The following is a 26,798-nucleotide window of genomic DNA, read 5'->3' on the forward strand; positions in this document are numbered from 1 at the left end:
CTCACATCTCTGGCCTTCAGATACACTTTGCGGGCTGGGAAAGGCGTCGGGGAAGAATATAGGATGCAAAGTGCGATTCTAGGCAGGCTTTGATGTCTCTTGTGCATCGTTTTGGTCTAGTCAAACCCACTCACGGACAGTGCAAAGAAAAAGTACTTGTATAACTGTGCTTCTACAGACATGTGATAGAAACCTAGCAGATGGGCTGCGTCTTTTATTATCGACTGGGGATGAACAGACCCAAACCTGGGGAGCAGTACTAGATGGGGTGGCAAAGACTATTCTCTGACTTCAGTGTTGTCTCTTGCATATGTCTCCAGTAGTCCAAAAATACATGAGGTGCTTATATCCTCAGATTGCCTCTGAAAAATTATATAGATGAAGGGCTGGGTGGGAGCTTGTCAGCCATCAAAGCCACAAAAGTATTGGGGCAGAGTGAAGTAAAATAAGTCATAATTCCCTTGCTCCCCCAGATCGTAACACATGCTCACTGCTGAGAAGTGTCAGCAAAAACGTTAGAAGTGTCTGAGGCCCCTCCGCACTGGGCAGTGTCCTTCCCTAGTCAAACAGATAGGCAGGGCCATTTACATCGGATGCTAATTAGGTTTTAAGGAGCGGGGGATGGATAACAGGAGGGATGCAAGAGACGCGGTGCGGTCGGTTATTGCTGCATTAAGCGCAATGCCATGTGGCGTGCTGCTCTGCGGTCTGCAGAGGTGCTGTTTAATAAGGGAACTAATCACGGCCGAGTTTTGAAGTCAAAAGCCAGACAGTCAGAGGAAATCTGCGTGAGCATAATTCCATGCAGTTTCTAATCCTTTCCTTATACTAGCATGTTTTCTCGAGTGAATGCACTCCCTCTGGTGGCTAATTTACTATCTCCAGTTCACTTTTCTTTTTTTTAGGGTTAAGGTTGCATGCCAGCAGCTGGCTAAAAGAACTGAGAGAGCAATAAGCTACTGCTTTTATTAGGCTAGTTTAATGTTTTATGTTCTCAACACTGAGGGCACAGATAAAGTCTGCCCATTCAAATGTATTTAAAAAATAATCCCCATTCATGAAAAAAGACGATGCTAAAAAAACCCAACCTGTTCACAAAGACTATTTCTGGAAAGAAGCCTAAACCACTATATTTTTATCAGGTAAATGGTCTGTTGGCCTCAGTGATCTGCTGTTTTAAAACCCAAGTTGGTCATTCATAAAAGGTAAATCAGTGATGTGTCAAACTTCCTTTTATTAATTTCCTCTTAGGCGTCTGTCTCTAACGTCTCACATTGCAAGCTTTTCTGGATAGAAAACACCTTTTTCTGATCATAGCGTGGTAGTCAGGGCAATAGATGCTATTGCTGCCTGTAAACCCATAAGGAGAACCGATGTGGTGGAAAACATAGAGTGAGAAATCTCCACTCTTTGAAGGACAAACTTCATTTAGGTGTGGTTTGTATGTCATCTGTTCATACAGGCGATTTATTTGCCTACACGCTTTTATAGAACGCTTAACGGTTAAGCAAAGCCAGTGTTACAGTGGCATTCGGTAATGAAACGCTATTCTGAGGCTGGGAAACATCAGCAGAAAGCGCATTTACTTAATTAGTTGTCATGTTGTGTTTCAAAAGAGAGAAACACAAGCAGAAACTGCTGCAAACTTGCTTGCCTGTAGGTTGATACACTTCAACACCCAGAAAGCTTCCTGCCTTATGGAAAAGAGCTGTTCCCGCACCTCTGACAGCCGGATTTAGATGCTGAGCTGACCACGTCTGCACCGTGGTGGAAGGACTTAGTTTCAGTCTATTTGGAGCAAGTTTAGCGAGGGCAAGAGGGAGAGAGCTGGGGTGGCTTATTTTTGCTTCCCGCTGTATCCTCATCGATCCAGGCGACAGCACCACATCAAAACAGGCACCACTGCTTGGTCAGAGGGTGGGATCTGCAAAACCCCTTGGTTCCTCTGGCTCAGTGCTTGCAGAGTTAGACCGATGCTAATTTTAGAGGCCAATGCTGACGTTAGAGGCCAGTCCTATCAACCAGACTCCTTTACTACTGTCTTAAAAAAAGATCCCTTGGTGACCATATAACCTTGAATTAATTGTCTATCCCAGAAGCCATCTAATTTCATAATCTATATCATCATCATTGAGTTTCTGTCATAATTCACTTAATTGCATGTCTGTTGCTACAGTGCTTCAATTTGGGGAAATTTCTGTTTCCTTACTCAGGAAAACAGTTTACACTCTCAAGACCAATTTGCCAGCTGGAGCATTGTTCTTCTGCAAATGAATGCAAAGATAAGGCTCTTATAAATATCTGAAAGCACCATCATTTCTGCATTTATACTTTCAACTGTATGTATCCGAATGACAGTGCGTTGCAGTCAGCCATCTCCATGAGATAGGTCCTTGTTCTTAGCACACGATTCTCTGAAGGTGGCAGAGTGTGTAGCTGGGGCCAGTCTATGGAGGCATGAGTTTGTCCCCTGCATTGTTTTGAACAAGGTACCAAGGAAAAAGTATGAAACCCTGTGATGGCACAAAGATGTGGGGTGTATTTATGACTACCTTTAAGTAGCTGTCCTGGATCCCCTGCAACGGGTCTTTTGGGTTTTCAGGCATGGCTGTAGCTCCAACCTAGTGCTCAGAAAGGACTCGTGAGTTCAATCTCCCCAGAAAGAGACCAGGAGGTATCTGTCTTGACGTTTTTTTCCTTTACGTGGATTTTCTTCCTGAGAGAAGGCAACTGTGCTCCTTGAACTGGTAGAGAGAGGATCATCAGCTGATTAATCCATCCAGGGGACTGTCGTGATGCAGCCGTCTGTCATTTGACAGTCATGAACAGAAATCAAGACAGAGGTGCCCAGTTCAAAAAATTAATAGACACCAGTGTCTATTCTTCAAGACCTTGGATCATATGTATAAAACAACTTGGAAATCCTTCTGAATCTTCATTTATCCTCAGATAGTTTTAGCATGGTCGTGAATTAGTGCTTGCTCTCATATGAATGAAATGTAAGTTCCATTTTGCGTACTAGTATGATTTTATTGAATTTAATGATAACTGGATATTTCCCTCAAAGTCTTGTCACCATGGTATTTCAAGAGAATCTTGGGGTTTGGGGGTTTTTTAACTATTTAATAATCACCAGCTCACTCTTAACTGTTGTAAATGAAAGTGGAGCAATGTGTACTGTACTCATAAAATGGCCTCCAGAAAAAAACGGGCAGGAGCCAACCTCCCTCCAATTTTTCTTCATTATGCTCACGTTGTGCTGCTGGACCTGACTTGATGTTTTAAAATGTCTGTGTTTTACTAGTCACGTTAAAATAAAGCACACTTGCTCTAGTTTTGAAAGTCACTAATAATTGGAAAGATCTCTTGTAGCCCTAGTGATATTTTTTCATCTCCTGACTTTTGCATATAGAATTCTTACTATTATCTGAAACAAATTTTGTGGTTTGATATATGAAACCCAAAGTTAATCAAATTGCAATGTCTTCCTATCTGTGCAAATTATTTTGACATTCAGAGAATGTTACCGCTTTTTAAACTATGTCATAAATATTATTATCCATTTCATCAGTATAACATGACCATTTATATTGATGTATTTCAGGATGAAGAGATATGGCTTACATTCATTTGTAACCAAATTCTCTTGTGCCCTATATATTTCTCAAGCTTCACCTTTTGGGTTTGGTTTTTTGGGGGGGGTGGCAAGTCAGCCTACTTTCAGTCTACAGCTGTAGAAACTAGAGACATGCTACTGAAAAGACAAAACCAGAAAACTGTCTTTGCAGCATTTGTTTAAATCCTGAAGTGTCTAGTTAGTCCAACTTGCAGTGGGTTACAGTGATTTTTTACTAAATGGGAATTTGTTTGACTGTAGGATGGACCTCTGCAGTTTTCATCTGTACTCATTTAAGAAGATCTTGTAGGTCTAAGATCTTTCAGAGGAAAGGAGATACAGACAGATTAGATAGACAGACAGATATATAGATATATGAGGAAAAAGTCACTAACGTTTTAGATTTATTTTTTTTTCTGGCAGTCACTGTCATTCTCATGAAACTGATTCAGACACCTTAGAAAAATGGACTCTGTTTTACACATACAGCTAAATGAGTACTCTTACGATTCATTACAAACCTACTGTTGTTAGAAAGACATTGTCATGATTTTTTTTTTACCCTTTTTGTGTAAATGTCACTGTTCTGATCTTGAGTAGGCTTAAATGAGTGGGGGAAAAGTAACAAATACTTGGTGATATCTGGTAAAATTAGGGTAACACTTAGGGTAACTTAAAGAATTAGTTAAATTAGTTTTAAAAATTGTAACTAGCTCCCTTCAGAAACATCTACAGTTTGAGGGTTATTTTAAAGGTGAGAATGGTGGAATCTTTCAGCCAGTACACTTCACAGAAAAGATGCTGTCTTGTGTCTCATTACATTTGCTTATGCTTTTTGATTATGGGAGAAGAAAAAAAAAATTAAAAAAACAAAGAACAGAAAAACAACCTAACAGCTACTTTTAACAAGATTAAAATCCTTTCGAGCAATGTGAAAGATTGAACATGAGTCAGGTTCAGCAGAATTACCCATAGCAATCCAGCTCCAGCACTCACTTAAAATGCACGTGAATTAAAAGCTCTGTGTGTCTGAAACAGCTACTTACAGTTTAAAAGAAAAACAAACAAACAAAAACCTCAAAAAAACAACAAAACCCCCCACCTATGTATCTCAAAATTCTCATTTTGGCTGTCTTGTAGACAAACCCTGTTTCCAGATGATACCCTGGTGCAGCATGACTCAGTGACAGGAAAGTGTTCACAAGGTACCTTCCTCAAGCATTAATATTTGTAACAAGAAAAATATTTTAGCTCAGTCAAAAAGCAAACAAAACAAATAAGGACTCAAAGATTGGATTCAGCGTCCAGGCCTTATGATGATATTCTTGAAGCTGTTTTCTTCTTGTTGTGTCACAAATAGTCATTCTGTATATTTCTGGGGTTTTTTTCCAGATGATGAAATTAGTTTACCAGTCCACAGGGACTATTGGGAATGTGGCATTTTCTCCTGTTTGGGTTCCTATAAAGGTGCCAAGGAAAAGAGGAGATGAATCAGCAAGTGCACGAAGACTAATCATAGTTGAAAATAAAGACACGTTATTTAGCTCTGGCCTTAGGACTGTATAGCTTTTAACCTATCAAATAGATTCTATACCCTACAAAAAAATAACACATTTATTTTGCCTAGGAGCAACACAAAAGCAGGGGCTCTTGGATCCATGAAGGGGAGCATAAATAGTGCCTCTCCTTCAGGGACAAAAGTGCCTGGGCTGTAGAAGGTAAAAGTGTTTTGTTGTCCCTTGGTCTTACCAAACAAGACATGCAAAACAGCGTAATGAGAAGGAAGAACTTTTTCCCAGCGCAGATACCCAGTGCATTAAAAGCACCCTGCTTAGTTCAGCTGGGGCCCGCGATTTCAACACCACTTTAAACATAAAATACTTTTGTCACGGTAAGTCAGCATTGCTCGTCTCCATCCCTACTCTAGGGCCATAAAGGGTCTGAGGCCATGAACCGAAACTTGCTGAGATGTCATCCCTCAAGAGCCACGTGGTTGGTCGCAGCTTTTGGGGCGGATCCTCCCTTCAGGGAGTTGGGCTGGGAGGTCCCTGCATTCCTTCCTTTGAGATGAAGGAGACGGGCACGGATGGGAAGGCAGAGATGTCTCCGGTCCTCACCTGTTTGCTGGTTTTCCTGGTGGGCTGCTCAGGGTGCCAGCACCATGCCTGCCGCTGCCTGGGCAGGGTCTTCATCTGTCAGGAGAGCAAGGTGGTCCAGGTGCCCCGGGACATCCCCGCCAACGCCACCGAACTGTGAGTAGGGAGAGGGAACGGTCGCGAGCAGCAGCCTTGCTGCTGGCTCTCAAAAAAACAAACGGCTGCTTGGCAAGCCAAGGGGTCGGGTCTGTAGGGAGTCACTCGGGAGACTTAACCAGCTGTTTGGAAAGCACAGCCCTTCCGCCGACACTTGCTTAATTACATCTTGAAGCTCCTCTCCGTTACTCTGATCGTGCTCGTTTTAAGATCTCTGTTAAGAAAAGATATGGTACGTCATAATGCAAAGTGCAGACTAAATTTTAAACAAGCTTCCTTGGTGCTGTGACAGCAATTTGAAGCATAAAGTTTAAGCCTTCTTTACAGCTTGCTTTAGCATTGCCGAAACGTGTAGTGCGACTTGTCTGCCCCAAACAACTTGATGGTGAGCGTTTGTGTCTGTACTGAGGGAGCTTTCCAAAGGTTTGTGCTTGTTTGCCAAGAAGTAACTTAATGTTTTCTTTTTGAAATCACAAAGGCATTACAGAAAGAACTCTGATAAACGTTCAGAGAGTGATCCTCCTCTATGAGAGGAGAAGCACAACTGCAGTTGGAGAGAGTGAACAATGTAAAGATACCGTACTGCGTTACCCCAGGAAGGGTTTTATCTATTTTAAAGCTTCTCTTTGTTTTCCATAAAGTAGCGTGAGCAATACTGTATGACAGCTGTTTTCTGTCAGTAGCACAGGCGAGCAAAAAAGCTTATGCAATGGCAAGTATGTAAATGTGCAAGCAATTGTTTTCGTTTTAATTTTTTTAAAGCAAATTGTATCACCCCTTGCCTACACCCACAGCCGTCTGACATCATTACGACCTGAAGCAAAAACAAAAGGAGTAGTCCTGGATAAACCCTTTGATTAATAAGTGGAGTGGGAAGTTTGGAGGGAGGATACAGTGAAGAATGATATGTCACTGGTTGGAAAAATATGCCCCTATCTTGATTTTACACACCACAATATATCCGTGGTTACTGTCCCACAGTTTTCCTAGGGCAGAAGTTTTGTTTCGTTCAGAAGGAAGAGTTGTTATGCTCACTGAATAACTAGACTGCGGTGAAAACTTGAGAAAAATGTCTGAATTAACCACAGAAGGTCAGTAAAAGTTTAAATCATTCTCGCAACTAGAGGGAAAAATAATCCATCTGTGATTTAGGTCATCTAAATCCTGAGTGAACTGTGCTCCAGGCATATACTGCTAATTTTGTTTAATTTTGCTTTGATTGTTTCTTTAGATTACACAGTTAAGGTCTGCCTTCTAGGGATTAAGCAAAAGCATTTTATAATTATTTCCGCAAAGAAGTAGAGTTTTATATCGCCAAAAAGCACCTGTTAGTAAAATGGGATTTGTTCACAGAAGATCCTTGTTAACTTCTCAAGGGTTTGTTGAGGATGCTAATTTGCGGGTTCCTCAGCACGAGAGTGTATTCTCTGAAACAGGCAGACTACAACATTAGTGTGACTGAAAACAGCAAACAAATCCTTTCTTCTGGCAGCGCTGTGCAAATACTGGAGTTAGAATCTCTTGGCTCTCTTCTCGCTTATACCTACTTTTGATTCCTCAGGAGGTAATTCTGGTCCCGTTCAATTGTATAGCCCTGGGACTGATTTCACCATGGCTTAAAAATTTGTCCCTGAAAACCATTTAGAGTTGCTTTGAATATACCAAATGTTACCGTTACTAAAGCCAGATACATTAGCTGAAGAGCATTAAGATAAACCTTAGATTTTTCCTTCAAGGTCAAAGGGGGACTCTAGAAAGGTGCCTTCCTATGCATCTCTCCACTGAGTGCTCAGTGGGGTGATTCAGGTGACTGAAATAGAATTTACTGCTTGAGGTGCTGTTGCAAATGCACTCTTGGTAACAGAAAAAGCTTGCTTTATGTTTCTTCAAAAAGCCTCAATGAGTCAAAAGGGTTCTAAAATCAGTGTAGCAACTTGAGTGTAGATGGCTATGGTGTCCAAGGACCCTGTATAGGATGCAAGAACAGACTTCTTGCTAAGTACAGCTCCTGCAAGGTACTTTTTTCACTTAAGAGCTCATTCTGGGAGTGCTGGATGCGGTCTATTTTTGTTTGACGTAAGGGAGGGGGGTTTCTTCAGTACACTTAGAGCTCTTCACCTTCTCTTATGTGGTCTTGATAGCTTTCCTAAGTGATCCTAGAGCCCTCCCCTAGTGCTTTTTAGATCATAGAATTATAGACTGGTTTGGGTTGGAAGGGACCTTAAAGATCATCTAGTTCCAACCCCCTGCCATGGGCAGGGACACCTTCCACTGGACTAGGTTGCTCAAAGTCCCATCCAACCTGGCCTTGAACACTGCCAGGGATGGGGCATCCACAGCCTCTCTGGGCAACCTGTTCCACCCTCACAGTAAAGAATTTCTTCTTAATATCTAATCTAAATCTACCCTTTCTCAGTTTAAAACCGTTACACTTTGTCCTGTGTTGAATAACATGCCCATGACAGCTTTGGAGAGAGAACAGGAGCCTGATAAACCTCAAGCACTTCTCCTGTTGCTGTGTGTTTCTGTTCCACTACAGCTGTTTCTTAACTCAAGACATTAGCATGTGGCAGCCAGCTCTGTTACTTGGTAAGAAAGCTCAGAATAAAGGTAAAAATATTGCCCTTGACAGCCATTATCTCTGCTCTTTGCCATGTCTGATTTTTTTTTTTTTTTTTTTTTTTTTTTTTTGTGGGTTGGCCATTATCACATGCTGCCATGATGGGTTTCTTTGTGGTTGGTTTCCCAACAGTGAGAGCTTCCACTCCACAGTGAAGGTGAGCTCTGCGGGCATGGTGCGAGAGCTGGGATTTTGCCCCTGGTTGGGCTAGCGTCTGCTTTAGCAAGGGTGTTGCAAAGGGGAAGGCTGGCAGCCTCTTACGGTGAGGGATTTTGGTTTGTACTTACCATGCAGAAACAGAGCAGGGATCAGAAACCAAGGGTTTTCATTACTCTTCTTGCTGCCACTTCTGCTTTTTCTCTTACGGGCCAAAATCTCATGAGAGGGTAGTTACAGCTTGGTTTGTATGTTGCTTCTTGAAGATTTGCAAACGCTCTGCAGCTGGCATGCTCCGAGTGTTTGCAGGGGAGACTGTGGTTATTAACTGTTTTGCTTTGTAATCTTTGCCTGGAAGAGGAGTTGGATAGAAGAATTTTTGGCATTTTTTTAATAGATACCAAAACGCCTGTGAGAAATGTAGACAACTCTGGAGGTAATCTGTGAGAAACCAGAGGCCAAAAGTTCAGATGGGAAACATAGGTTCATCCGTGTCAAACTATTAATTACCTCGCAGAGTGAGAGAGAGGGAGCAACTCAGTGGGTACCCGAGGCAGTTTACTCCTTGAAGATTTAGAGCAGTTTCAAAATTCAGTGTCAAGCCTTGTAATCCATCGTTAGTATTCACTAAGACTTCATTTAGCCTTTACAGGTCTTGCTTTGAGAAAGTAATGCAAACAAAAATAACTTGTTCTCAGAATAGAAGAGATCCTTCTTAAGATTTAGCAAACTACTTTAAGCAGAAACATATGAATATCAACTGGGAATACAACTTGAAGTGCTAGGAAAAGCTCACTTATTCTCTAACAGCACCCTTCTTTGCTTTTGGGTTTCTCATCTCAGCAGTACTTGAAATCTCTCTTAGGTATCCCAGGGAAATAGAGAGCTCTAGCCCAGCGGCTTGGTGCAACCATTTGAGCAGTAGGCTATACCTCTGATTTGACAAAGTAAAGCAACAGTACAAGGCAGCTTAAGAAGGGGGGTAAAAAAGGCTGCTCGGTCCAATTCTGCTTGCAATCCTGCAGAGTTCTGTGAGAGAAATATCAATATCAATGTTTTACCTGCATCCTGAAACTGATACTGTGATAAAAAGGTATCAGGAAATCATATTTGGTCGTGTTGTATTTGTTATAAAGAGAAACCGCCTCCAACTCAGTTATTTTCCTAATTTTCTCCTGCTCCTAAACTTTACTCCCTTGATGTTTAGCCCTTCTTAGCTGGCATACAAGTGCAGCAGCCAACTGCAGCATGTAGGTGTTGACCAGTCGGTTCCTTCTGCCTGACTGTTTCTATACCACGGAGACGATATAAGAAACATCTCTTGAGAATGGAAGTTTCTCAAAGAATGCTTGCAAACTTAGATATGTGACTCAGCTGATTAAAAGGAATTGTTTAACATGTTAGCACCCCGGAGGCTTCAGTGGGAGAGTGGTGCCAGTTTTAGAAAGAAGTGACTGAGATGACTGAAATAATTGCTGACAGAGATGGTCCATCATTTGGCACCCATCTGTCAAAGTGCTACCTAAGAGGAAACTGCAGGTAAAATAAATAAGGCCTAGGGCTTCTTTCTGTGTTGTTTTGCATTTTAAAAAACATTCTCTGGCTCAGAGCCAGTTCAGCCATCGTCAGTGCAGTTTAGAGGTATGTTATACAGAGTATTTTCTTCCAAGCATCTACAAACTATAAACAGTGGGATTTTTTACTTGCTCTCTGCATAGGTGTTTTTGTACAAGTTGCTCAAGGATATTTATTTTCACTATCAAGTCAAGGCTGAGTAGATGTCTGACCACTAAAACGGTGGCTGCCTTGAAACAGCAAGTTCTGTGTTACGTACTGAGTGAGTCAGATGTGCTTCCCTGTGACAGAAGCTGCAAATGATGTGAACAGTAGCTGCAACGCTGTTATAGACAGCTGTAATTAGGATCTTTTTTTTTTAATGCTTTCACACTTAAAGTTGAAATTACATTGAAACCTGCAAACAGTTACAGTTCTTGCTCAGGTATTTATACTGGTGGACTGACCTTAACCTAAGAAAGACAGGGTGTGGAGGGGATAAAGTAAGCTAACAAAATGAAGACCCATGAAGCTTTCAAGTCCCTGTGTTATGGTGGTTAATCATATAGTTAATCAATAAACTCACATATTATCAGAAGGGGATGAGAATATTTTCACAGTAGAGCATATTGAGAAAGTTACGTGCTATTGAAAGCTTTTTCTTTTTTTTTTTTTTTTTAATTTAAACCAGCTTTGCTTCTCTTAGGGTAGAAAAAAGTCTGCAGTTAGTGCTACATTCTTCTCTTCCTGCATTTATGATCAGTTCATACTTTGAAGCAGAAAGCTATAGAGGTTGCTGTACGATCACTGGCTGTATATCGGTGGAGTGGTCCAACACTTATGCTGGATTCTGTATTTGACATTTTCATTGGGAGGATAAAAAGAAATAGGCAGAGCATAAGAGAGAAAAAAGAACAGGAAGAAAGTGACACTAAAGGATAATAAACTCTGCGGGGCAGATCCTCAGCTAGTATAAATTACCAAGCACATATCTCTATAGAAACATCCAGTTTCCAAAGCTTCCAGAGCTTTTCAACACGAGGAGGTATGCTGCACACAGTAGGAGTTGTTTTGCAGCGCAGTACTCTCTGCCGTCTTACTCGTGATGCTATGGCAGTAAATACATAGACATGACTTTCACCTGACTGCAGCTTGATGCACCTATGAGACACGTATGATCGAGTCTGAAGATGTATAGATGTGTGCATATATATCTAACGTATCTTTGAAATGAAAGTGCTTTTACTTAAAATTTAATGGCAAATATACGACTTCTTCAATCACTAAGCTTTTTGCAGGGAAACACAGTGGAAGCCCAGACTTGATTTTGTTCGCATGGAGCATTGAGAGGGTACCAAGGTCTACACCAGCTGATGCGCTTCACTGGGGTCAGCCACAGAGATTGTCCCCATGTACAGCTTGTGGCTTTTCTGGCAGCCTCTGTCTCGCACACACATAAAACCAGAGGGCCCGTGTCCCATCCCCGCACATCTGATACCAGGCAGAATGGATCCCTGGGGCCGGTCAGCTCCGCGTCCTGAAATAAAGCCTCCCTGATAGACGTTTTAGGTATATTCTGCTTCAGTTCCTCCAAAGAATCAAAACTCGCCTATTGAATGAGATTATCATCAATGTTTTTCTAAAGTGTTTGGAAGATTAAACTAGTCATTTGTAGGTGTTACATTTTCTTGTCTCGAATATGGTGTCTTCATCTTGGGTGTTCCCCATTCAAATCTTGTTTCATATAATTATAACCTAGGAGAGTTTGACAGTAATGTTATTCATGAGATGCGAGCTGGTAAATACCAAGGTTTAGCATAGAGGCACAGCAAGAGAGAAAAGCCCTAGTAAGATCAGAAATAAGTAGTTTTAAACTGAAATGTGCTTAAAATGGAGAAGTTGGTAAGCCTAGGGGATGTTACAAAGTAGGATAGAAGTCTGTCTTTTACTTCTCCAACAAGAACACGAATCACAAAACAGATTTGAGGAATCATGCATTCACTGGTGTCATGCTGCAGTTAATTTCCCTTGCTCTGAATGGTGTGCCACGCTAAACTCTTCAACAGTATGGGTGATTTCCTAGCTTCATTTACTCCCCTTAGTACAGCTTCTCACAACTCATCAGTTTTCACCGCACAGAATTAAAATGCTGTATTTTAGACTTCATTGTCTCCTCTTTTCTAATATTAAAATTATTAACTTCATCTCTCATCCCACCCAGGGAGGCCAGGGCACTTTAGCACAGCGAACCCTATTGATACTCAAGGGTGACTGTCGTTAGCTGGGAAAGCAGAGCGTAGTCAGAGCTGTAGGGAAAAGTTTTGAAGGGTGCTTTTATGAGTTTGAAAGACATTAAAGTGCTTATGTGTTTCTGTCTCAGCTTCGCTGAGTTGCCCTCCCATCCCTTACGTAGGGAGCTCAACGTATTTACACAGAGGGGGATGCAGAAAGGTGTACGTACACCCGTGCCCTCGTGCTCTGACCCAGCAGGGTACAAGCTGCTGTACTGTAAGAGCCGCCAAGCCAGGACGGCTCATCCGTTATCTCTGTATCTGCATTTGTCCATGCAATATGCTTTCAGCCCCTCACTCAGGTTTATAAATGACAGCTTGGGAATTTGAGTTAATCGTTTTCTGGATCTGGCCCTTAGCAAAGTCATATCAGCATTGCAGTCCTGAAGAATAAAGCTTATTATCTCCCTCAAAACCCAGGCCATGCCTCTTGAAATTAAAATAAATAAATAAATAAAAATTAAAAAAATTGAAAACAGCTTCTCAAATACTTGATCTTCCCAGCAGCATTTCTGAGGTGTAACGGAGAAGAGATCTCCAGTGGAAGGTGTCTTTAAAAGCTTGAAATTCAATTCCTCTGGAATAGTATCGCACACCAAATGTGTCGCCTGATAAGGCAGCAGGAGAAAGTCTGTTGTGCAGCTCGAGGGTTTCCTTTGCAGATGCCAAGGGGGTCACTGAAAATACTGGGTATGTGGAGAGCTTAATGAGGGTGAAAGAAAAGAGTGGAATTTTGAGGAATGCCACAAGAACCGAGAGAACACTTGCACAGAGGAGAGATGCCAAGTGAATATACGTCCCAAAGGGGATAGCTGCTCTAACTGCCAGCAGTTTGTATGCGGGAGGGGCTCCTGGAAAGCCAAACCGAATTATCTACCAAAGAAAAACAAACAAACTCGTTAGACACCCAACTGAGGAGCAAAAGAAATCCATGCAAAGTTCAACATGCCTCACTCCTCTAACTTGATGGCATTTTAGTTAGTTCTGCTTAACTTTCCTGAGTGTCCTTGTGCAGGCAAGCTAAAAGATAATTGGGGTAGGTTCACAGCTAATTTAAATTGTCATAGCTTCATTAACTTCAGTGGAAAGAACGAAGTTCATTTTCACTGTCTGGCGATGGGGACCTCTGTCAGCCATGTGTTGTTCATTTTGGCAGCAGCTGATTGGTAATTACTCTGTGTGTGTGTGGTAAACAAGATGCTTTGGGCACAAAAGACAGGTATTATTTTTCATAGCAGTCTATTAGTTTTACACAGCGAGGGGCAAGCACTTTGGTAGGAAAAAGTCACTTTTCTTTGTTTAAGACCCTGACCTTTTCAGACAAAACCTGTAAATTATTTCACACTCTTTGCCTGTAGTTTGATTGGACTGCTCTTATTAGCAGTGAAATTTAAGTCATTAAAATGAAGCTTATTTCAAATTATAGGTCAGAGTCAAGCCTGGATTTCATATAAGAGTATAGAAAATAATTTCTTCTAATTGTCTTGCATACACTGTAATAAGGAGCCCAATTTCTGCCTTTAGTCAGGTAAAAGCAGAAATTTACTTCCTTGATTTTGGGGGTCTAGGGTCAGAAAAGCTTGTGATTTGTTTGCTTTTGCTTAATGTTTTCCTCCAAGTATCCTTAGGTGTTTCAGGAGCTCAGCCTGGAAGGTATGGATGCCTCTTATCTCCCATTACCTTATCAAGGCGCTCAGACGCATTTGCTCCTGGTTAGCTAGAGGAGAATTTACAGACTGCTATTACATGCAGAGGGAGCTATGTTTCTGAATGAAATGAAAACAGCCTTCAACCCAACTCAGATGAACCAGTCTTTGTTTTTCATAAGTATATTGAGCTTTCTGAGCCTCTGTCTTTGCCTGGACTAGCTAAATAATGCTATATCCTTGACTGTAACATATTCAGAACTTGGTATAGAACAAGCAGCCTCAATTTTAAACACGTGCCCTCTGGGTGAGCTGCGGGCTGAAGCTTTCACCTCTGTCTGCTCTCTTATCTACTCAAGAATGCGGTTACTAGTCAGCATTTTGGCATATTTGCCTGGAAATCCTGGTTTGTGACCGCCTGTGGAGCATTGCTCTGGTAACAGTTCCACTGACATAGAGTTTCCCCATAAGGCACATGAGGCTGTACTTTCTGATATGAATCCTTGTCCAAATACAGTCAGTTAATTGGAATTAATTTGTAAATATTTGTTTGTAAGAAATCTGTGAATCTTCAGTGGTTTTCAAAAAACACTACATGCATAAACATACAGTGGGGAAAACTTCCAAGTCTTCAATGTTTGATTCATCTTTTGTTGAGAGTGGAGCAAGGGGGGGATATACTTTCAGACACCGGTCAGTAGATTTTTGTTTAAGTTGAAAGAGTAGTGTGCAATTAAGAGCTGGATTGACTGTGTGAAGACCGGGAAAGAAGGTGGTGCTTGTTTTCTCAGGAGAGTTTCTGGTGTCCTGTATTTGTATTCTGAACATAAAACTGTGGGATGCAGTGGGATACTCCCAAAGCAACTCACCCTTACCCCAAAAACAGACCTCACCCAAAGAAGTAAAGGGAATAGCGTGCTTGTGCACAGGGTATCTGTGTGTTTAACCTCCTCCTCTATCGGTTTGACTCCGGGCAAAGAAGATGGGAAAACAGTAGCACGTGTATGTAGCTGTAACTGAGGAAATGGCCAAGGCTCAGGTGGGAGAGAGCAGCAATGAAAGGAGGGTGTATTGGATCTGTCTGTCCCTTTTTGCCAATACCAGGAGCACCGGATGGAAAGAAGTGATATGTATTTATTTGGAGTTGGTCATTTTCACTGAAACGGGTTGTCACATGGGCAGGCTAAGGATTATAATGGTTTCCTTTTACACACCTTCTGAAAGCCTTTTAACGGTTTCATATTCTGTGCTATGCCTTGTGCTTAGAAATGATCCCTGGTGTAACACTCTTGCCCACCCTTGGCTTTGAGAGGTTTAGGTTTCAGTGCTAACTTCAGGGTAAGCTTGGATTTCTTTTTTCACTTGTACCATCCCGCGATATACATATATTAGGCTATTGCCTTCAGTAGCCCGATAAGCATTGTCGAGGAAGGAGCCTTTATCGAAGGGCATCCTATTCAACGGGAAGCACTCATGTCTGTGAGATTCACGGATATGCACGGAGGTAAGAAAGCAAACCTGTCTCCAGCAGTGGAAGCACTGCCCCTGCTGCTTTCTCTGGCGTCTCCAGTCTGTCCACAGCTGCAGAAAAGGAGCACAGATCAGCCAAATCCATTTTTTCCTTCTTGTTAACTACTGGGAAGTGATCAATTCTGAAGAGGCCAGAGTCCAGTCTCCCGACAGGAATATTTATAGACAGACAGGAATTTCTGAACAAGCAAGGTGTAAGAAGAGGAGCTATAAACCCCCCTGCTATGAGAAGACAGCAGGTTGATGCTAAAACCCTGCCTTGTCCCCAAAGTTTTCTTTGGCCAACAGAGCTGCTGCTATGGAAATTTTTGCTTTTCTTTTTTTGGCAAGTGGAGAGTCATAAAAGAAGTACAGACTGTGTCAGAATATGACAGCAAAACAAGAAATGCCCCAGCAGAACAACAACTCTCTCTAGGTGGAATTACTGGTTTGGGGAAATACTCACTGTATCCGAATCCCAGGAGCTGTAATTTCCTATCTGCAGTATATTGTTGCCATGGCAGATGAAGCCCAGACCTCATTCTTCAGTCCTTTGAAATCGGCGTTAGTGGCCCCTGTGAGGGAATACCCTACAAGAAAATCTAGGGTTTGATTCTGCAGGCATTCGTACACATCCTAATTGCTTGCCCAAGCAGCTCCGCTGCCTTCCAGTGGGACAAATCGCAGGTGTGAAACTACCCATCTGTACGTATTTGCAGATTCAGGACTTTGTGCTATTGCGGTAGACAGGAAACCACTCCAGGGAAAAATAAAACGGGTGTTGAAAGCACAAATGAAATAGGAAACCAACTGTTTAAATTTATTTTAAATTATTAGGGGAGATTTTAATTGTTTTAATAGGCCATATGGAAATGATGAGATTTTTCTTAGGGCTCACAAAGTTTTCTATAAATATTAACAGATTTCACAACATTCCTGCTAAGTATGTAAACATAATTTTATCCATTACAGAAACAGCAAAGCTATAGCTTGTAAAGGACAAGCAATTTCCCGAGAGTACAGGGTAACAAATCAGTGGTTTAGCTGGGACTATAGCCCCTTCAGGACCTTATTCACCAGCCTGTACTCCTATGGCAATATATTTCCTTGTTCAAAGAAAAAAAAAAAAAATTACTCCTTGCACATTCATATTCCTTTCTAATAACTATTTCTCATCACAGGAAGGGTTTATGCTCAGCAGCATGAAATGCATGCCTGCTGCTTTGAGTCTCCTATATAAGGCAGTACAAAGTCATAGCTCTACTATTTTTTAACGTTCAAGTGATGCGTATACAGTTTCAGGGTTTTTTCCCTCAAATATATTTTTACTGACGTGGTACCTCTGCACCATCACCTTTTCCGCTTTCTTCATTTCTGTACTTTTCTTGTATCAGTTTCTGTCACTGTATTAGAAGAGCAGCATTTCACAGTAGTGTTACAGTCAGTAATTTAAAGAGAGCTGAGGTGGAGATTTTTGTCAGCATTTCAGTTACGGCTAACTGTTGGCTCTGTTATGGTCAGGAGGGCTGCGAATGGAGCACTAATTGGCAGGTTCTCACCCCTTTATGAGTTTAACTGCTATCTGTATATGTCTCCTTAGCTAGAGCCCTTCACGAATACATGAATGCTGCATCTACAGGATTTATGTGTATATATATACAGTATTCATGTAGCAAACAATATTACTTTGGCTTCCTTCATTTCCATATATATTATTGTCATCTTGTATCGGTGTGGCTGAGCGTGCTACATGGACCTACACCCCAGAAATTGGGTTGGTTTTCGAGCACTTTACCCTAGAAGTTGGAGCACGTCCATGCAGGGCTTTAGAGGAGCACTGCGTGGGCTGGACACGGAGGTGTGAGTCTCCACGAAGTGTCCATCAAGGACGGCTTGCCCTTGGACGTACTGATGCCCTGCTCTGATGGGGACAGCCTTGTAGCTTCAGGGCTGTGGACCACCAGCAGCATCTAGGGCTTTGCCATTTTGTTTGTCTGTCAGAGGCACGAACGCTGTCTGGAAGAAACTTTTCAGTGGCACTAGAAAGCAGGGAGACTGGCTCTTTGTTCAAGGCTTTGAAAGAATTTCCCCCCCCCCTCCACGTCAGGCTGCCAAGAGGTGGCCTTGGTTCTAGGTGTAGATTCATCTCTTTAGTGTCCTCCAGGCTGAATGCACGTAGTGGTAGTTATCAGCTAAAATAGGGAATGAGGCAGGGGGTGCTTCAGGAGTTCCTGCTTGTGTCTCCTTGAAGATTTTCTGCACTCCACAGAAAGCTTGTTAACCTCTGTTTTGAAGGGCTAGCAGGCTGCTATTTTTATTAGCAGTGCCTGACTTGCCAGCTAGAGAACATCTTTACAGTGTTCATCGTATGAGTGTATACATTTCTGTAAAACACCTTACACTAGTATGCTACTTTTATGGACAAAAGCTTTGGGCTTCAGCCTACGTTGCATGGAAATACTCGGGGTTTTGTTAGTCTGAACTCAACTGATTCAGGTTGGCTCTCGATCCTAGAAGCTCACAAGTCCCAGAAGCCTTAATCTTCAATATGATGTCAACTGCTTTTCTTAAAACTCTCCAAAGAAGGAAAAAGGTGCACCTAGACTATATTGAGGTCTAAATTTCACCCTTACGATCAAGTATAGCATCAGTGTAGGAGTTTCCATGGCGTTGAATTCCCGCAGTTGGAAAGTCCTTTTCCAACACCAGTATCTGTATTTCAGCAGCTGCTGTAACAGGACCCAATGACCATGCTTCCACTGCTAGCCAGCCTAACAGCATGCTTCCAAATTATGCTTAGCTTGCATGGTCATCTGAATGTTCTTCTCTCTTGTTGATCTTACTGACGAGGTGATGGCAGAAAACTTTCCGGAAAAAAAACGGTGTCAAACTGATCACTAACCATTCCCTGCTATCTCAATGCTGAAATAGCGATACTCACCGCTAGATAAAGGGATAATCAGCTGCAACATCTGTGTGTTACAGAGGATTACCCTTGAGTGAAGGAGGTAGGAAAATCAAAAAAGCATACACAAAGGCAGACAATATGTTGGTTGTGGCTTTCTATACTTTCATTGCATGGTATTTGCTCTTCTGTAACTCAATATAGGGGCCCTAAATATTGTTTTGGTGAACGATAATAACAGTAGCACTTACACAAACTGCAATGTTCGCCAAAAGCAGCATAAAATAATCTTTTAAACACTGTAGTCTTATAAACAAAGCCCTAGGAAATAAACATCCTTTACAACTGTCAAATTCAGAACAAGTGTTCATTTTCTCATTGCCAAAAGCGTGCCTTAATCTGAGAAAGTGAGGGAGAATGACCACTACCATGCCTACTCTTTGAACAATCTATTTGCAAGAATAGATATGGATGTTACATTAAAAAAAAAAAAAAGTGGTTGGCTAGCGAGATGAAGTAATCAAAAGGGCTGAAATAACAAGCCCTTCATCTAACCCAACAGATCAAGGGGTATAAATTAGTGGTGCATTTTCTCGACAAAGTAATGAACTACAAAATTCATGCATTCTCTCTTTTTTGCAAGGCCAACTCATCTTTAAAACTTAAGAGACCTTTTACTATGCAAAACAGAGAAAAAAAAAAGGAGATCCTGCAAGAAAGCTGCAATTAGAGTAATGTAAAGTAATGATGCAGACCTTTGAAATAAATCTGAGGGAAAACTTAACGATTCTGGAAGGTATGTGTGAAACTTTGCAATGACATTTCAGGTTCGGTGGTTATGCTGACTGTCATTTTTGCTGGCCCTAAAGCAAAACCAAACAAGGTTAACCAAGCCTCTCGCAGTGAATTCTATCAGCTAGATAAGACGTGCAGCACTTAACGTACAGTACATTGGCCGATTTTGGATGTCGCCAGAGAAGAATGTGAGGCCAATTCATTTTTTTGTTACAAACTCTGATCAGGATGATACCATCTCCTCATAAAGAGATTATCATTGTATCGCTGACTAGTTAACCTCTGTTCCCATTACTCAGGCTTATGCATGTAATAAAAGGTCTATCCAATACACGTTGAAAAATCAGTGGAAGAATTCTTATTGATTTCCATTAGACAGTGCCGTAATATTGGGCCTGGTCTTTCATTGCATTGCTTTAGCACTTGGTCATCAGTACTGAAGTCTCAGCTAACAAAAGCCAAGGAGCCGTGGCAACGTTTTTCTAATATGACTTATGAATAGATGTGATATAAAATGAGAGCATTAGACAAAGCCAAGTTCTTATAAAATTTATACCCCTTTAATTATCTTCTGTCACAGCAAGTTATCATTGTTTTTAATTAAGCAAATGTCGTTAGACTGGCAAGATGTGCTGCTTCATGCTTTACCCCTGCTGGAAATGTTTATTTCTGGTTTGAAATTTTAATACGAAATATCAGGGAGGTGGAAGGAGAGCAGAGGTTTCAAGCACCCTGACATCCGGTACTGTATATTATGTTTCCCTAACCCTCTCTTCAAGGTGAGCAGTCAAGATAAGCCAATGATCTGCAGCCCATCTAATTTGTTTTTCCATCATTTTCTTAAGTTGTCTTACGTGCAATAATCATTACAGTGTAAGTGACACTGCTGGGAAAATCAATTCTTGCTCTCCGAATAGAAAATAACTTACACTACACTTGAATCATAATTGGTATTTTGTTTATTTTGTCGTACTTGCAGTTAACCACTGACTACTTTGGCCAAGAAAGTTCTATGTCTTCTGGCAAAGGCGCCGCTTGCTATAAAACATTATAAAATCCACTTCCGATTGAAATGTAATAAAAACCGCTTATGGATCTACGCTGAATTTTCTGTCAGATGTTCGATATTACGTCCTTGAAGATTAAAAAGTGTCTGAATATTTATTAGCAAGATGGAAGGCTATTCCAAATAGGCTTTGAACCATGCTCATTACTGGAGCATGTGAATGACTTTCAGTAGTACATCTGTCATATATTCTATTATTATAAGATTATTACTCCCCTTTTGCTGTTTATCTATAATTCAACCACAACAATGAAAAAGACTCTTATGTGCTATATGTGGGCACAAAGCCCATGTAACTGATGCCAGCTTTTCAACCTGAGGATGAATGGGAGTTAGCAGAAGTTATCAGCACCATGCATTGTTCTCCCACCTCTAGGGTGTCAGGTGGTGTGCCAAAAACCTCTTCGGCTATGCTGTATTTGATGAAATAAGTTCAGGGCTGGTAGTTTGTGTTTGGCTTAGTTTCAATAAGAAAGTTACACTGGAGGGGGGGAAAAAAGGGTTTTTAAAGTGCTCTGGTTTCCTGTGCAGCACTTGCGCTCCAGAGCTGATGCTTGGAGTGTTTGGGATAGAACCCCCGTGATGAGAAGGGGACCTTGTGGTGACGTCCTGGTGATGAATAGTACAAGCCCTCCACGTACACACCCCGGGCTGGTGACCTGGGGTCCCGCTGCGACGTGGGAAGCTGCTTGGAGCTGCAATATGCTTTATTGGAGGAGGCGGCCACTATTAATCAAAAGCAGCTTATCTGAAGTAGGGTCATGCCCCTATTACCCTGAGTAAGGAGGCAGCCGGGATGCTCCATTTTTTCCCTACCCTTGTAGGTGGTGTGTCATGTAGCAGGAGCGTCGGCGTGTTGTGCCCTTACGTTGTCACAAGGGATCTGGAGACCAGCTCTTGCTGGGAGCAGCGCCGGTGCGGAGCTGCGTGCCCGGGCGAAGGCACCTCGTGCGGAGCCAGGACCCCGCTGCTGGCACGTTCTTTCTTGGCTCCTCGGTGACCTGGCCTTGGAGTGAGACACTGCAGCTTCCCTTGAGCCAAGTCCCTCTGGGAAAAATAAACCAAACCAGAACAAACAAACACAAAGAGGAAAACAAGGTGCCTGTGTGCAAATGCTCCCTCTTGTTGCCAAAAACCTGACCCTCGCTCCCCTCCGGTGGATAATCCTTGGCTGACTGTTTGGAGGAGAGAGAACTCCTGAATGCTCTCTGACATCCCTTCCTAACCTCATATGTGGAAAGGTACTTTTCCAGTGATTTGACCAAGAATCTCTTCACCTGAGCATTAAATCTCATATATAATGCAGGATACTTTGTACTTGTTTGGCTATTTAGTTCTGTCCTCCCTGTAAATTCCTGCGTTTATCTTCAGGACAAAGGATTTATTTCATGATTTATTTATTAATTTTTTTAAATTTTTTTTTATTTTTTTTTCTTCTGGGAAAAGGAAAAAGAAAAGGAGGCTGTGTTTGTGTTTGGATAACCAGGAGCATTTTCAGGCTCTGTATCCAACTCTGTCCAGCTGTTCTGGGAGAGATACTGAAAAGCTGCAAGTGGATTCTTGTGCCACCTTATCTCGTTCAGACAAGAGAAGACACCCCTTGGCTTATAACGATAAGCTACAGCCCTGATCGATTTGATCTGTGCTTTTGTCCTTCTTCATAATTTGAGCTATTGATTCTATTTATTAAAACTAATTTAAAAAACACAAGCCCTGAGTGCTCTGCTGTTCCAGATCAGGCTGCTCCGGGCAGTCTGATCTGAAGCTAATCCATTCACTGCTGATTTATTTTCACTCTGTTTTCAAGCAGAGTTCTGTTCTGTGTTTCATTTTTTTTTGTCCTCTGTTTCTCTCTGAGAAAAAAGACATTTAATTTCACACCTCCAGTGAGAGCAGGGGGGTCTAGATTCCTTTTTCTGACATATGAAGTGAGCTCAGTAAAGTTTACCTGGCTCGCGTTCATGCAGGTTTTGCTCAGATGGTGGCCCACAGTGTATTGTTCTCTGTTGTCTTAAATCAAAATACTACCTTTATGCTAGGAAAGAAATCTCAGTATTTGCTTAAATGCACTCATCTTGCCATACTGGAGTTAGCAGGACTCACCGTGTTCCTGAATTAAGGGCCAGCGGAGGAAATCCCTTCCCTACTTCTTTCTGGGAAGCACAGGTTTGTCTGAGGGCTGGGGGATAGTTCTCTAAAAATAAATATCTTTATTCAGACTTAGAGAAATCAAATAAAGGCCTTGCTATTAAAAACAGATTTTAAAAAAAAGCCTTAAGGAGCTAGGTACCTTTTAGCACCAAGCTGGGTTTGAGTCTCTGGCCAAGGATCAGTATTTAGTGACTTGGTGGTATTTATTTACTGATGGTGTGTTTTGGTGGCAGTACTATTGTAGCTTTCTTTCCCTTAGTTTAACACAATTGTTTAAACCTTCAGCCTTCAAATTCTTCATCTGATTAAAAGCTCTCTGGGTGTTCTGCTTGTGCAGGGACTGCGTTTTGTCTCTACTGCATCTCTCCATGTTTGCTGCTGTAACATATTCTTTCCGCAGTAAAAAACCTCATAGTCTGTTCCTAATTTATCCTGAGGTCTGCTTGGTCATCCTCATAGTCTAAAGCCTGTGATTTCTTCTGCAATATGTCATAACTATCAGCTGGAATCAATCAGACAAAACATAAGCCTAGATATTGTCATGAAGGAAACAGGCGTAGGGTAATAGCCTCCAAAGCCTTTGTCTGCTTTTAAAAACTTTATGCTTTACTTCAGAATCAATATGGACACGGAAGGATGGAGTCAGTACTACTGAATATTTCTTTGCAGGTTAGAAATGCCTTATGTAGGAAGATATCTTTGTTTTGACTTGAGAGTCATAGGTATTGATTGGATACTTGCTACAACCAACCTTTAAGCAAACATGCAACTGTTCAGATATTGGTAGGAAAGCGAAGCCCCTCAGCTTGTTTATGCCATGATCTTGCCCTAAAGCTTCACAGACATGTTGTATAGCCCAGCAAAGATCTTCTGCGAGTGGTCAGCAGCTCAAATTTGGCCCATCAGCACCAACCAAGGGCATGCTAGATCCTCTTTCCACCATCCCCTGCTTTGCCTCCAGGCAGGAGTACAGCCCTGCAGAGGCAGATGCCGATCAGTTTTTCCTCTGTAGGAAGGCAGCCCCTCCTTTGCCTGCTCTCTCCCAGCAATATAAGCCATGGCTATGGTAAGGCCGATCAAGCATCCTGCGTACAAGAGGGTTTCTTAAGAGCTGCTAAAGGTAGAGTAAGAATAGGGCAAGCGTTTTAGATGTATTACCGCAGTACTCCTCCAGCCTCCAACTAATTCCAGATCAAGGGATTGCCTGAAATTCTCGTTTGTTTAGTAACCCTAATTTATCTCTCCTCAGATTATTTGTATGTTCTACCTGTGAGCCCACATCAACTTCTTGCACCCAGGCAAGCTGCATGAAGGAGTTCTGGCAGTCCATGTGCACTGCGAGAAGAGCCAGGTCCTCTTGTTTGCTTTGAAACCCGCCGCTTCTGGCCTCACCTCTTAAGTTTTTGTAATGGACGAGCTGATAAAGCATCAGTCCTCGTCCACCCTCTCTGGGATATTTTGCAGACCTCTAGCAACGCTTTAAGCTTTCCATGCTGAAAAGTCCCAGCCAAATTGGTTTTTTCCTCTTATGGAAGCCATATCATGTCTTCCATTGCCCTCTTCTACACTTTTCCCCATACTCATATACCCTTTTTGAGATGAAAGGGATCAGAACTGCACCCTCTATTCAAAGACTATGTCAACCACTTGTTTTTTTACTGTAGAGAAGGGGGAGGAAGGTTTTAGAAAAAGAGTGGAGCAAACAAGTAACAGAAAACATTTAAGCATTTAGAGTATTACAAGCCCTGAGTCTGCTTTATAGTTCACCCCTCAAAGTGGGGGTGAGGAGGACAGTAAGGGACAACCTGAGATTTTGCAGTGGCAGTGCATTTCCCCTGATTTTACAAAGATTATCAAAATTACCTAGCAAAAGAATTTGTGGAGAGCTGAAACATTCTTTTAATATTTTTATTATTAAAGAAGGCTGAAGCGCTCTTGCCGCATTTATTTTTGGAAATGTCTTGTAGAGGTAATTCTGTGCAATGAAATAGAAGCCTGAATGTGGCACTGAAAACATTACTCCTGGTTCAGTTTTACCCTTTATTCTTCTGGCAAAGGGAGGGGGGCTAATCCTTGGATTGTTTTAACCTAAGGAGCAACCACTTCTTCTGCAATGTACAAAAACTTGAACTAGCCATAAATACTGAAGAACACTTCAGTGCTTCAATCTAGACATAGAGCACCTGTTTCAAAGAGTGCCGAAATAGGTGGTGTTTGCTTGTGCTGATCTGGGTATGTCTCCCCATTTTGGTAAAGCTGTCCCAGGCTGGCTGCAGTGCAGGTTGTTTGCTGCTCTGATGTGTGTCTCGGCAGAGATGTGTACCTCTCCAGCTTTGCCTGCCTCAGGGACACCTTGAAGAGAGTGATTTTTTGGCAGGTGGCCCTCTTCATATATTTGGCTTTCATGCATTTATCCACTTCTTCTTGAGTGCCTACCATCCACAGTGTCCTGTAGCAAGGAGTTGCATCGTTGAACTACGTGCTGTGTGAAGACTGAACTTCTGCTTTGCAAATCTTCACCCAGCTCTTATCTTACTGCCCTGGTCATCATACATGCTTGTCACCTTGCTCCTCACTCCTCTTCCACGTCACTTATGACTATGGCGTGCAGGCCCCGTGCAGGTCTCCGTGGGATGCCATTCACGACCTTCCTTCACTCAGATGAGTGTTACATCTGTCCTTGTTTCTTCCAGTCAGGTTTTATCTTATTTTACGCAAGAAGGTGCCTATCACGGTCATCTAGAGAGCTGATGACACAGTCAATTCAAGGCAGCTGATGGAATGGTGCGTAGGAAGGGGACAGAAGTCTAGATTTCATCCACTGAGGTTAGATGTTGCAAAGGATATATTTTCCCAGGCATAACCGCCCAGCTCTTTCTTAGAGATCTTCCATAACCTGCAGCTGTGCCATGAGCGGGTCAATTTTCTCCCATCTCTATGTCACTGTTCTGTCACCCTTTTTAAGAGGACCGTATATGTTTATTATTTTTCAGTGCTCCATAGAGGGTTCACATTCGAGAAGCACTCTGAAGGTGAAAACACTAAGCCCATCTTTATTCTGAACATAAGCTAGTGTTTCAGTTGCCAGTGTGGTCAAGCTGGCATCTTTCTGAAACAATAATACTCACTTTCAAATGCATTAAAGATCCATACTTGACACCAGTGCAAGCTTTGCCCTGTGTGTTACTGGGAAGAGATCTGTCAATCTTAAAGGAAATAGAACAGATAGTATTTTTAAGGCTACTGGTACACTAGCTGCTGTGCTGTATTTATTCCGGAACATTATTTTAACATGTGAAAGTAAATCCACGGCTAGTGGAAGGTAGATAAACTCAGCATTTGCAGTGGCAAGCTAATTCTCACTAAAATAACAGGAAAACATAATTATTTATTTTTTTTAGTAAAAGGAGAAGTAATAAGGACTCCTTGTTTTGTTGTTCCCTTTCTATCAAATTGGTGATGTCTATGGGGAAGAGATCTCAATAACAGAGAAAGACTGTGAGGGAAGAGAGATGCTCTCAGGAGAGCGCAGGAAGAAATTGAAAGAGTCCGTCCACCTGCAATTCATATCCCTGTGAATGTTTCCCTCAGCAATCACCAACAGATGAGCTGAGAAAAGTTCTCGGCATGGAAACTGTGCGGCTAGGAAGAGCACCAGTGACATGGGAATGAGGGGTGAGCAATGGCAGTAAATGGGAATGTTTATAGGACTTGAATAAAATGTGCAAAGTGCGTTACAGCGCAAGGACTACGAGCTCTCTTACGCACGCAGGAGCCTGTCACTCACGTTAATCTCGTGGGTGCTCCCATTCTCAGTGTGCTCTGTGGTTCATCCTCTTGCAGAGGCAGCAGCAATTCCAGGAGCTAGCTTCTGTACCCCTGGAAATAGTCAGGGGAAGCATTCAGATTAGAGGAAGGCAGGACCAGAGGGGATGAACAGGAGGGTTTGCTGCTTTGCATGGTGCTAGAGTAACAAAGGGTGGGGATTTTTCATGTTTGTCACTTTTAGCGTTATTTCAAAATGTAAGTATTTAAAATTTAAATGTGGACTTCAGCACATAAAAAGAAGATAATGCTCCACTCGCCACAGTGGGGGAGAAATGGGAGCATATGGCCTAGGCCCAGCATATTTCTGTATTTCAGTATAGTTAGGTCAACATAAATCTAGCTGGTGTCCTGAGAACAGCGGAGCACATGCCGTTTGCATCCAGGACCCCTTCTTCAGGAGATGCTGTTT

General features: G+C 42.0%; 1 protein-coding gene across 2 annotated transcripts in view; it reads left to right on the forward strand.

The window, feature by feature from the left end:
* The first annotated feature begins 5,683 nt into the window (after window positions 1–5,683).
* Window positions 5,684–26,798, forward strand: part of FSHR (follicle stimulating hormone receptor) — an 80,575-nt gene continuing 59,460 nt past the window's right edge. The window contains exon 1 of one of the 2 annotated variants that reach the window (XM_075042001.1): window positions 5,684–5,868. In XM_075042001.1, coding sequence (XP_074898102.1) covers window positions 5,684–5,868 — 185 coding nt within the window. The remainder of the gene's footprint in view (window positions 5,869–26,798) is intronic. The other variant, XM_075042002.1, reaches the window with a different exon arrangement.

The sequence above is a fragment of the Buteo buteo genome, chromosome 12 (assembly GCF_964188355.1).
Source record: "Buteo buteo chromosome 12, bButBut1.hap1.1, whole genome shotgun sequence".
NCBI classification, from domain to species: Eukaryota; Metazoa; Chordata; class Aves; order Accipitriformes; family Accipitridae; genus Buteo; species Buteo buteo.